Raw genomic sequence first — 12,400 nt, forward strand, 5'->3', positions numbered from 1 at the left:
AGCAGGGACGGGACTGGAAGGTGGCAGCCACCAGGCCAGGGCTGGGGCACGGTCCTGCGGCCCCACCCACAGCCCAGGGGACCGAGTGGTGGCTTTTGTCCCCCGGAGGTGGCACCGGGCCCGGCTGTGGAGAAGGGAAGCTCCGGGGTGTAGGARGGCAGCACCCCGTGCCCCACCCGGGTGTTCCCATGGGAAGCGCCGCCCCTAAAAGGGATTTTTTCATCCCAATCCCACCCCCAGCTCCCCCTGCAGGGTCTGTGATTTTGTTCCTGTGCATTGTTAAGGGAACAGGGAATTACTGGACTCCAAACTGGGGTGCTCAGCCTGCCTGATTAAGCTGGGAGGGCTCCCCTGAGAGCTCCCCAGTTTCTCCCGGGCTGTTTTTGGGATCTCCTGGGGGTCAGGAGGGCAGCGGGAGGTGGAGCAGACCCTGTGGATTCCCCTTAGAGCAGGAATGGCTGGGGACAGTGGCCTTGGGGAGGGCACAGCTGCGATTTTGGGGTCCCGCCGTGGGCTGGCAGGGAGGAACAGTGTCACCCCGGCCGTGGGGGACACAGGGGACAGCTCAGCCAGTGAAAGCCACCCCCCTGCCMGGCCCTAAAGCCCCGCGGCTAATGGGGGGATTATGGGATCAAGGGCGGCCGCCGGTTTTCCCTTCTGGGAGCGCCTTGGCTGTCCCCAGGCCGAGCAAGGACGGTCCCCGCGGGGTCTGAGCCCGAGGCGGGTGCGGGCCGGGTGCCACCACGGGGCTGGCGGCTGTGACAGGCGGATTGAGGGCAGTGCCACCGATCGGGGCTCGGTGCCATCGCTGTAGGGCCGGGATTTGCAGCTCTGGGAATGTCCGGGAGCCTCCGGGCCGGGGCCGGGGCATGAGCAGGGTCCTGCCCGCCCCCCCYGAGCCATCCTGGGCACCGCCCGTGGCTGCTCTGCGAGCCGCAATCCCGGGGTRCAGGGCCTGGGGGTGCTCCCAGGAGGGTTCCCCGGCCTGGCTGGGACCAAAGGGACTCCCCTCAACCGGGAGATGCCGGACCCCGAGGGATGCGCGGTCCCGGGGATGTCCTGGCTGTCCCCGCGATGCAGTAGGGGACACCTCTGTCCCCCAGCCCAGCGCTGGGGTGCGTGGGGAGCGCTGTCCCCGGTGTTGGGGTGCAGGGTCCGGGATTTTGGGATGCGGGAAGGGGAGCAGGGCCCTCTCTGCCGCTCAGACCCCGAGATGCGCAGGGAATCGCGGTCCCCGCCGTGTCCCCAYCGTGTCCCCGCYGCGGGAATGCGGGTCCCGRTTGTYCCCGCAGGTTCCGGGGTGCKGGGATGGGGGGTGTGTGCAGGTCCAGCCCCCTCGCGGGGTCGCGGGTCCCCTCGCTGCGCCACCGGGGGTGTTCGGGGCGCTCCCCCCGGGGGCTGCGGAGGTGGGGGGCGGTGGGGGCGGCGCGGCCCCCCCGCCCCGCTCGGTGCCAGCCCGGCGTCACGTGCCGCTCGGTGGCCCCCGAGCATGCCCAGCTCCGGCTGCGGCTCCGGCTCCCGCTCCRGCTCGGGCTCGGGCTCGGGCTGGGGATGGCCGGGAAGATGCTGCGCCCGTAGGACGCGGGGGGGGGACCGGCCGCTGCCCGCCCCGCACGGTGAGTGCCTCCGGCGCTGCTCCCTTCCTCCTCCTCCCCCTCCTCCTCCTCCGCTTCCTCTCGCTCTTCTTCCTCCTCCTCCTCCTCCTCACCGCGTCCCCTCATGGTGCTGCGGGAGGCGAGCGGTGCTGGGGGGGCTCTTTTAGGGAAGGGGGGTGGCTGCTCTGTGGCCCCATGGGCAGAGCAGGGCGCGCTGTGGGGCCGGCACCCCCCGGGCTGTCCCTGCGCCCCCTGCCCCTCGCGCCGAGCTTGGGGTGACCAGCGGGGTCCCCCCGCCGCTGTTTCTGTGCTGCGCGCTGGTTCGTGTCCCCAAAACCCCAAAGGCTGCGGGCTGAGCCCCCCCGGGGCTGGGACCCCCAGGCTTGGCCCCGGCTCMGAGCAGGGTCAGAGCAGCGCTCAGGCTTTGGGGGAACCCCGCTATTGGCGGGCTCAGCACCCCCAAACCCCGTCCTGGTGAGAGGGGAGGGCTCGGAATGGCCGGACCCCCCCAGCCCCGCTGGCCCCCGCGCCGGGCCGGGGACGGGATGTGATGGATGGAGACGAGAGATGTCGTCTGGCGCTTCCCAGGGAAGCCAAGACCTTCCCTTGGCTCCGCGGCTCGTTTCGCTGCCAGCCGCGAGCGGAGAGCCATCCTCCTCCTCCTCCACCTCCTCCTCCTCCTCCTCCTCCTCCTGGCCGGGAGGAAGGGCAGCGCTCCGGTTCCCCGCTGCACCGGGGAGGGGGTGTCTGGCGGTGCCGGAGACCCGCGAGCCGCAGCCGCTGCCCCGAGCCCTCAATCGCAGCTTTGTTGCGCCGCTCGCCGATCGGAGGCAAACAGGCTCCGATTCATCACATGATGGGGATGTTCATACGCCACGAGTCTATTAAAGCCCAGCGGAAGGGGCCGGACCGGCCTCCCCCCGGGGCTCGCTGCGGACCCTGTGCTGACCGCGGGCCGGGGGTGACCGGTCACTCCGTCACCTCCGTGCGGGGTTTCGGCCGCTCTCCGAGGGCTCCGCGCCACCTGGCCCTGCCATCCCCCGGTGCCGCGGTCCCTTGGGTGCAGGGGGGCCGGCCCCCCGCTCCAGATGGCCGCGGGAGCCGCTCCGTAATCCCTGCGTGYGGGGAAGGGAGCGGGGAGGGGGCCGGCGGCCGTGCCGGGCTGCGKGGAGGGCCGGGAATGGAGGGAGCCGGGGCTGGCGTTTGCTGCAGGATCCATCCCTCCAGGCTGGCTGCGGCGCTGCGTGCGGCTCTGCAGCCGGGGATCGGCAGCACCCCGCTGCTTTCTCCCACTCGTGTGCGCGACTGCGGGAGCGCCTGCAGCCCGCCGAGCATCCCGGTGTAAATGAGTCCGGGTGTGAACGAATCCCGGTGTGAATCCTGCCGTGCATCCCGGTGTGAGTCCCGGTGTGAGTCCCGGTGTGAGTCCCGGTGTGCATCACGGTGTGAATCCTGCCATGAATCCTGCCTGCAGCCCGCCGAGCAACCCAGTGTGAGTCCCGGTGTGAACGAATCACGGTGTGAATCCTGCCATGAATCCCTGTGTGAGTCCCGGTGTGAATTCCGCCGTGAGTGCCGGTGTGAACCCCGGAGTGAATCCCGCCATGAATCCTGGAGTGAATCCCGCCGTGAATCCCGCCATGCATCCCCCACGCCGAGCTCGTCCCGAGATGCGCAGCCCGGCACACGCGTGTGCACACACCGGGATCGGTTTGTGCATGGGGCTGCTCCAGATCCTTCCCCTGGATCCCGCTGGTGTTTTCTCACGGCAAAGGGGAGCTCCCGTCCCTCTCTGTGCCAAGACAGTGGTTCCCGTCCCTCTCTGAGGTTCCCGTCCCTCTCTGAGGTTCCCATCCCGCTCTGAGGTTCCTGTCCCGCTCCCACGTGTGCCCGTCCCTCTTGTCCCATTCCCTACTCCGGCAGAGGCTTCCCAAGGCAGCTCCTTCCCTCCTGCGCCTGGGGGACACCTGGGCCTGTCACCCACCCTGAGCCACCTCCTTGGGGACCCAGGGACAGGATTAGGACTCCCAGCGAGGKGGTGGCCGAGGCATTAAAATTCCTGAGCTAAAAATCCCACGGGAAGCAMAAAGCCCGGCCTTTATGGACAGCCTGGGTCTGGGGGTGACCCCCAGCCCACGATGGGGACCCCCTGGCACCCAGGGGACTGGGACTGGGCCACCAGCACCCCATGGCACGGGGGACAGGGGCTGTGGCGATGGTGCCCGGGTTCCCAAGCAGTGCCAGGCGCAGAGGTGCCCCCGGCAGAGGCGGTGACACGGTGACGGCTGGCATCGGGCTGGCGCTGCAAACCGTGTTTTCCTGCCGAGTTCCCATAGAAACCGGCGGGAGCAGCCGCCGGGCTGGCGAGGACGAGGCAGAGGAGGGACGGGCAGGAGGAGGGGGAAGGACATGGCTGGCACGGCCTGGGTGAGCCCGCGGAGCCGGGTGCCAACGCCGCGAGGGCACCGCTGACCGGTGGGGAAGGGACAAGGGACAACAGCGTGGCCCTGGCTGTGGGCTGTGGGCTGTGACCCTGTGGGTGAGGCGCACACGCGTGTGTTTGTGCCCACATGTGTGTGCCCRCAGCGCGGTGCCCACTCCCCTCACACCGTTGCCAGGCCTGGCCGCGGGCACAAACCCCATCGCAGATGGGCACTGAGGGTTTTTTTTTAATCCCCCCGAGGCCTCCTGAARCAGCGAGGCAGGGCCAGGGGTTGTTTTCTGCTCCATCTGTGCCCCCGGGGATCAGCCGGGCTGGGGATTTCTCCCGAAGCGAAAAGGGAACGCKCGGCTCCGGCTCCGGCGCTGCTCCTCTCTCTCCTTCCTTCTCCCTTTCCCTCTCCCTCTCTCCCAGGCGCCGGTAGTAGCATCCCCCACTCCTGTTTTCCTCGGAAAAACACCATCATCCGCAGCAGCAGGCAGCGATCGCGCCTTGAGGAGCGCGCTGCCTCCTCTCCAGCCCCGCTGCTCCCCGCGATTCGCGGCTCGACGCCCACCCGGGGTAATCCTGCCCCTGCCCGCTACCCCGCGGGCTCCAAAATAAAAACATCCCTGCTTGTCCTGGAGCTGCCGAGCAGATGGAAACCTGCGGGAAGGAGGGAAGGGGCACGTGTGGTGTCCCCCTTCCAGCCCTGCCTGCTCCTTCCACCATCCCGAGCTGGAAAATACCTCGGGAATGGGTTTATTCCCGAGCAAATCGGCGCTCTGCTGRTTTTTATCGTGGATTGGGTTTGGTTCCAGTTTTCACTCGGCAGCTGCAGCAGCACGGGGAGCCTTTTCATGGCTTCTCCAGAGCTCATTCCGAGCTCCAGAGCGTGGCTGGAGCTGGGAAAAGGCTCCGGAGCAGCGGCTGCGGGGCGAGGTGGCTCCGGCATGCGGGGATGCAGGTTGGATGGGGGCCGGGAATGAGCCTGGACGGTGGCAGCGGCCGCTTGTGCCCTTAATCTGCGAACTCACTAAAGCTCTTTAATAAAGATTCAAAGTCACCAACTTCYCAATTAAGGGATGAGGCAGCTCTTGATCCGCGTTTCTGGGTCAGGCGGAGAAAGGCCGTTTAATTCCCGGGCTGTCCCTTTGATGTTCCCAAGGAATAAACACCTGAGGGGGGGGGATGTGTGGCTCGGCCACCCCCTGGGCAGCACCCGCGGCCCGGAGTCCAACCCCGGCCGTTCCTGACTCACGGGGCTCGTTTGGGGAGAAAGTGGAGCTGCTGGAGCGAGTCCAGAGGTCACGGAGGTGCTCCAAGGGCAGCTTGGAGCCAGGCTGGGAGAGATGGAAGTGTTCACCGGGAGAAGAAAAGGATCCAGGGAGAGCTCAGAGCCCCTTCCAGGGCCTAAAGGGGCTCCAGGAGAGCTGGAGAGGGACTGGGAACAAGGGATGGAGGGACAAGACACAGGGAATGGGGTCACGCTGACAGAGGGCAGGGAGAGATGGGATCTGGGGAAGGAATTGTTCCCTGTGAGGGCGGTCAAGCCTTGGCACAGGGTTCCCAGAGTGGTTGTGGCTGCTCCTGGATCCCTGGCAGTGCCCAAGGCCAGGTTGGACGGAGTTTGGAGCACCCTGGGACAGTGGAAGGTGTCCCTGTTCCCTGTCCGGGTCCCACCGGCTTGCGCCCATGGGTGGTCTCCACCCCGCCAGGACCCCCGGCTCTCGAGGGTTCTTCAAACGCTCTGTTTACCTCAACAGCAGCCGCCTGCACGGGTGTTAATTGCAGGAGCTGGCAAAGCACTAATTAGGGGATAATGAGACGCCTTTTGTGTGTGCTTGGCAGGCCGGCGACAGACGCCCCGCTCCGAACAGCCCGCGGGCCGGGGATGGGCCGGGCGCCTGGGGATGGGGCCGGCTCCGTGATCCCCTAAGTCCTGTCCGTGATCCCCCACACCGGCTCCGTGATCCCCCCACACCGGCTCCGTGATCCCCCGGGCCCTGTCCACAATTCCCGTGTTATTTCCACAATTCCCGTGTTATTTCTACAATTCCCCTGTTATTTCCACAATTCCCGTGCCGTGTCCGTGATCCCCCATGCCCTGTTCGTGATCCCCCCGTGCTCTGACCACAATTCTCGTGTTGTTTCCACAATTCCCGTGTTGTTTCCACAATTTCCGTGCTGTATCCGTGATCCTCCGGGGCCTGTTCGTGAGCTGCACGTGATACCCGTGATGTGCTCAAAATTCCCGTGTTGTGTCCATAATTCCCGTGCCGTGATCCCCCCACGCCGTGTCCATAATTCCCATGCTGTTTCCACAATTCCCGTGTCGTGTCCGTGATCCCCCCACGCCGGCTCCGTGATCCCCCAAGTCCTGTCCGCGATCTCCCCGTGCTGTGTCCATAATTCCCGTGTTATTTCCACAATTCCCGTGCTGTGTCCGTGATCCCCGTGATGTGCCCACAATTCCCATGTTGTGTCCATAATTCCCGCGCCATGATCCCCCCACGCCGTGTCCACAATTCCCGTGTTATTTCCATAATTCCCGTGTCCGTGATTCCCCCACACCGTGTCCACAATTCCCATGTTGTTTCCATAATTCCCGTGTCCGTGATCCCCAGGTCCTGTCCGTGATCCCCTCGTGCTGTGTACGTGATCCCCTGGGCCCTGTCCACAATTCCCGTGCCGTGTCCGTGATCCCCCCGTGCTGTGTCCACAATTCCCGTGTTATTTCCACAATTCCCGTGCTGTGTCCATAATTCCCGTGCTGTTTTCACAATTCCCGTGTCGTGTCCATAATTCCCGCGCCATGATCCCCCCACGCCGTGTCCACAATTCCCGTGTTATTTCCATAATTCCCGTGTCCGTGATTCCCCCACACCGTGTCCACAATTCCCATGTTGTTTCCATAATTCCCGTGTCTGTGATCCCCAGGTCCTGTCCGTGATCCCCTCGTGCTGTGTACGTGATCCCCTGGGCCCTGTCCACAATTCCCGTGCCGTGTCCGTGATCCCCCCGTGCTGTGTCCACAATTCCCGTGTTATTTCCACAATTCCCGTGTTATTTCCACAATTCCCGTGCCGATTCCGTGATCCCTCCATGTCTTTTCCCCCCTGCCCATCTCCCTGTCCCCTCCACCCTGGCAGATTGCCGGATTTCTCCAAATCCCAAACGCTCCGCCGGCTCTCCCAGCCCCGCGGTGGCCGCGCAGCTGCTCCGAGCCCCCGAGTCCCCCGGGCATTCCCGACTATCCATCCCTTTGTTCTCGGAGCAGGGAGGCAGGACCTGACGCGGGTCACCCGCTGCCCTCTGCCACCCCGCGGGCCGTCCCTCGCCATCCCCGGCGTGTCCCCGCTCCCGGGGGGCTGAAATTGGGACCGGGATTTGTCCCGGCGGTGGCGGAGCGGAGGGAACATCCCGCATCCCCCCGCAGCTCCCGCACCCATATTCCAGCCGCTCCTGCTGCTGTTGTTCCTCCGCGCCTGCTGCAGAATGCGGAGCCGGCGTTTTCCCCCTCCGAGCTTTCCTTACGTAACGCCGGCAGCGGCTCCGGCAGCTCGGTGACACCGAGGCCTGGACCACGCGTCCAGGCGACAAAAAGGGGGATGTGACCGCTGCATTTCTCGGGGACACGGCGGCCGGGCTGAGCGGGAGATCCCTGTCCGTGCGCAGCCGGGCCGGGAGCGGCGCGGTCCCGCAGCCCCGGGGATGCCGTGCCGTGGGTCGGGCCCCGGTGCGTGCCTGGCTCCCGGTGGAACAGCCGGGACCAGTCGAGCAGCCCCGGCCGCCTCGCAGCCCTGCCCGGCCTGTCCCGCGGGGATCAGCCCCGGGCTCGGCACCGCTYCCCGGAGCGCCTGGAACGCGGAGCTGGGCGGCTGCTGGGGGCCAGGTGAGTGTGGGGAGGGGTCGTGCCCCCTGGCAGAGYCCTGGCACAGCTGGGCAGAACAGCTGGAAACTCCATGGCACTGGCACTGCCCCCAGCAGCCTCACCCCASCCCGGGCTGGGCACCAGGAGGGTTCAGGGGGACCCCCAGGACCGTTTGRAGGGACACCCAGGAGGGTTTTGGAGGTCCAAGAGGGTRTGGAGGGACCTCCAGGAAGGTTTTAGAAGTTCAGAAGSGTTTGGAGGAAGCCACAGAAAGGTTTTGGAGTGCCAGGAGGGTTTGGAGAGACCCCCAGGATGATTTTGGAGGGTCAGAAAGGTTTGGAGGGACACGCAGAAGGGTTTTGAAGGGCCAGGAGGGTTTGCAGGAACTCCCAGGAGGGTTTTGGAGGTCCAAGAGGGKGTGGAGGGACCTCCAGGAAGGTTTTAGAAGYTCAGAAGGGTTTGGAGGAARCCACAGAAGTGTTTTGGAACTCCAGGAAAGTTTTCAGGATCACCCAGAGGGCTTTAGGAGGTCTGGGAAGGTTTGGAGGAACCCACAGAAGGGTTTTGGAAGTCCAGGAAGGTTTGGAGAGACCTCCAGGAAGGTTTTGGAGGGCCAGGACCCATCGTGGTGGGTGCTGAGCTGCAGCTGAGGTGAGGGATGAGGTGCTGGCGATCCTTGGGGACAGGGCTGGGGACAATCAGGACCAAGCAGTGTCCAGGGGCTCCGATGGCTCTGTGGGGCTGGCGGGGGCGGCCCTGGCCACATCTCACCGTGGTCCCGGTGTCCCACCCCATCCTCCCCTCCCGCTGTGCCACCTCTGCCCCTCTCCGAGGTGATTTTTGCCAGCTTTATGGGGACCCGCTTCCAATTGGGGAAAAAACCGTTTGGGTTTTGGGCAGGGCTGTGATTTTTGTGGGCACAGGATGAGGCCGGGGGCAGCCAGACCTCGCTGGGAAGGGCACGGCTGGAACCGGGMGGCCTCAGCATCCCTGGAGAGCGCACCCGGAGGCGGCTCAGCTCCCGCTCCCCATCCCGCTGTYCCTTTTCATCCCTGGAGTCACCRTCCCKTGTCCCCGTGTCCCCGTGTCCCCCTGCACCGATTCCCTCACGTCCCACAGCACCCCAGGGGCTCAGCTCTGCTCCCCGTTTGCTCGGGGGGCCGCAGGACCCCCGAATTCCCCCCGGAGCCGTGTGCTCGATGGATTGAAAGCGATTTTCCAGCCTTTATTCTTCCGGAGAATCTGAAAAGGCGATCGCAGCCTCGGGGCCCGGAAAGCTCAGGCAAATCCGGAGATACAAATCTGCCCTTTCTCTGATTATTCCAGAGCTCGTTCCCCCGTGCCAAACCCGGGGGGCTGGGGGTCCCTGCGTTGATTTTCCCGGTGCCGATCTCCCCGTTTTCCACGCGAAAGGAGGATTTTTGTGTTGTTGTTGTTTTGTTTTTTTTTTTTTTTTTCCTCTCCCCGTTCCTTTTCATTGCTGTTTCTAAACGCCTTTTTTTGCGGATGTGCAAACGCGGTGACCTTTGGCGGGGCCGCCCGGAGCTGCTCTCCCGCCTGTCAGGGAGATGAGGGGAGTTCGGGAGCTGCGTGTGAAGCGCGGGGCCGGCGGTGATGGTGATGATTTCCCGCGGGATTCGTTCCGCGTCTCTCCCCGAGCGCCCGCAGGTGCCAGCCCCGCCCTTCCCGTGCCCTGTCGCCGTCCCCCCGCGTCCCCTCCCCGCTCCCTGCGATCGCTGTGACCTTGGAGCCGGTGGCTGGATGTCCCCGCATTGTCCCCGTGAGGGTCCCGAATGTCCCAGCGATGGGTGATGGTGGSGACAGTCCCGCTCCTGGCCGCTCCTGGTGTGCTGTCCCCTTTCCCCGGTGTCCTTGGTGGCCTCTCTGGCTGCAGACGGGCCCGCCCCAGATAACAGGGAGCCCGCAGGAATGGCATTTATGGGGTCAGAGTTCGCCTGCCCTCAGGAGCCGCGGGTTCCCGGGATATGGGGTGGCAGAAAGCRGGGCTGTGCTGCCCCCGGCGTGGCACGGTGACCCCATTCCAGGTGCCACCAAACCCTGGCCCTGGTGGGAGCAGGCTCGGGAGGGACAGTGGAGCAGCACAAACCCCATTCCCTGGGACCGTCCCAAACCCCATTCCTATTCCCCTGAGAGCATCCCAAACCCCATTCCCACTCCCCTGAGAGCATCCCAAACCCCATTCCCCTCAGAGCATCCCAAACCCCATTTCTATTTCCATAGGAGCATCCCAAACCCCATTTCTATTTCCATAGGAGCATCCCAAACCCCATTCCCATTCCCATGGGAGCATCCGAAACCCCATTCCCTGGGACCATCCCAAACCCCATTCCCGTTCCCATGGGAGCATCCCAAACCCCATTCCAGTGGGGCATCCTAAACCCCATTCCCATTCCCATGGGGCATCCCAAACCCCATTCCCATTCCCATGGGAGCATCCGAAACCCCATTCCCTGGGACCATCCCAAACCCCATTCCCATTCCCAAGGGAACATCCCAAACCCCATTCCAGTGGGGCATCCCAAACGCCATTCCCATGGGAACATCCCAAACCCCATTCCCTGGGACCATCCCAAACCCCATTCTCATTCTCCTTGGAGCATCTCAATGGGGCTGGATAGCGACGAGATGAAGATCCCCCACTCTGGGGGATTTTGGGGTGCAGGGAGGCRGGGCTGGAGCTGTCAGATCCCTCAGGGGAGAGGCTGCAAGCAGGATAAGTAACCCTAAAGAAGGAAACTGAGGCACGGAGCCAGCACGGTGGGAATTAGCGCCGGTGACCTCCCGTGACGCGTCCCATCCCTGCTCCAGAGCGCTCCCGAGGTTTTGTTTTTTTTTCATTTTTTAGGGTGGGATGCGATGTGTGCGCCTGTACACGCGCGCAGCCGCGGGCACCCATCAGCCCCATTTCCCGATCGGGTTTGGGTGTTGCCATCTCRTAATTAGTCGGTAATTGCTCTCTAATGAGGCAGCAATCCTGCGGCGGGGCCGCGCTTCAAAGCGCTTCCCCTGCCCCGGGCCGCTCCCCGCGGGCCCCGCGCCCTCCGCGGGTGGGTGTGTGGGTGTCGCGGGGGCTGCGACAGCTCCTGGGACAGCTCCCGGAGAGATTTGGGGCGGGATGTCCCGACGGAGGGGTCACCCGTGACTCTTGGTGGCACCGGGGGCGCTGGGCGGTGGCGCGTCCCCGCGGTGCCCGTGCCAGCCTGGCAGCCTGCCCCGGTTCCTCTCCGCGCTGGCACCGGCCCCGCCGCCTCCGGGCCGCTCTGGGGATTCCCTCCGCCTCGCCCCCGCTTGTCCCCGCTGGCGGGGTCACCCTGCTGGCGGTGTCACCTCCTTCCAGTGTCACCCCACTGGCGGTGTCACCCCGCTGGCCGTGTCACCTCCCTGGCGGTATCACCCCGCTGGCGGTGTCACCCCCCTGGCAGTGTCACCCCCCTGGCAGTGTCACCCCGCTGGCGGTGTCACCTCCCTCCAGTGTCACCCCGCTGGCGGTGTCACCCTACTGGCGGTGTCACCCCACTGGCAGTGTCACCCCACTGGCAGTGTCACCCCGCTGGCAGTGTTACCCCGCTGGCAGTGTCACCTCCCTAGCAGTGTCACCTCCCTGGCAGTGTCACCCCGCTGGCGGTGTCACCCCGCTGGCAGTGTCACCTCCCTAGAAGTGTCACCTCCCTGGCGGTACCACCCCGCTGGCGTTGTCACCCCACTGGCAGTGTCACCTCCCTAGCAGTGTCACCTCCCTGGCACGGTCCCCTTTTGCCCGCCCTGCTCCCGCCTTGCCCCACAAGAAAAACCTCCCCATGCCAGCCCCGTGTCCCCGCAGTGCCACCAAGCGTGTCCCCACTGCTGTCCCTTCCCTCTGCTCCCGTCAGAGCCCCCACACCGGAGCGGACCAGGGGGTGCCGGGGATTTTCAGCCTGGCTCGGGTTCTGGGAGGCAAACGCGCCTCGGGGCGGGCTGGGCTATTCGGGTCTTTTTTCCCCTCTACTCCTCCAATTTTCACCCCCAGGCTGTCCCTGCCGGGATTTTTGGGGAGATTTGGAGAGGTTTTAGAGATCCTGACAATGGGACTGAGAGTGCCAATCCACCCCACAGAGAACGGGGCGGGCACCAGGGCTCGGCCACTCTTTTGGGGTGACCCCCGGAGCAGGGCTGGGTTTTTTTCCTCTTTTTCTCGGGGGATGCTCAGCCCGCGGTGCCCGCAGCGAGGAGGAGGAGGAGGARKAAGGCTCAGGTGTRCGCGGCAGCCCCAGGTGAGGTCGGCGCGCCCCCCGCTCGCCGCCGCGGGTTTGTTTTCCTCGGCTCGGCTCTCCTTTCAGCTCGGCTGAGCAGCGATGATTTGCAATTCCAGTTTTTGTGGCGAGCCTAATGCGGCCGGGGCTGGGCGTGCCCCCCCTTCTTGGGTGCTGTCAGAGTTCCCCTGACAAATTATTCGCTCTGCTTTGTGTTTGATTTTTTTTTTTTTTTCTGCTTTATTTTGTTTTGTTTTGTTTT

The 12,400-nt window shown here is 65.0% G+C and overlaps 1 protein-coding gene across 1 annotated transcript in view; it reads left to right on the top strand.

Annotated features, from left to right (window-relative positions):
- LOC130586902 (pleckstrin homology domain-containing family A member 7-like) overlaps window positions 1-6,214 on the top strand; it is a 9,606-nt gene extending 3,392 nt beyond the window's left edge. The window contains exon 4 of the mRNA XM_057387821.1: window positions 5,866-6,214. Coding sequence (XP_057243804.1) covers window positions 5,866-5,953 — 88 coding nt within the window. The 3' untranslated portion in view covers window positions 5,954-6,214. The remainder of the gene's footprint in view (window positions 1-5,865) is intronic.
- The last annotated feature ends 6,186 nt before the right edge of the window (window positions 6,215-12,400 follow it).

Source organism: Malurus melanocephalus, unplaced genomic scaffold, assembly GCF_030028575.1.
Source record: "Malurus melanocephalus ecotype Western Australia unplaced genomic scaffold, MMel_1.1 scaffold_1389, whole genome shotgun sequence".
Lineage (NCBI taxonomy): Eukaryota > Metazoa > Chordata > Aves > Passeriformes > Maluridae > Malurus > Malurus melanocephalus.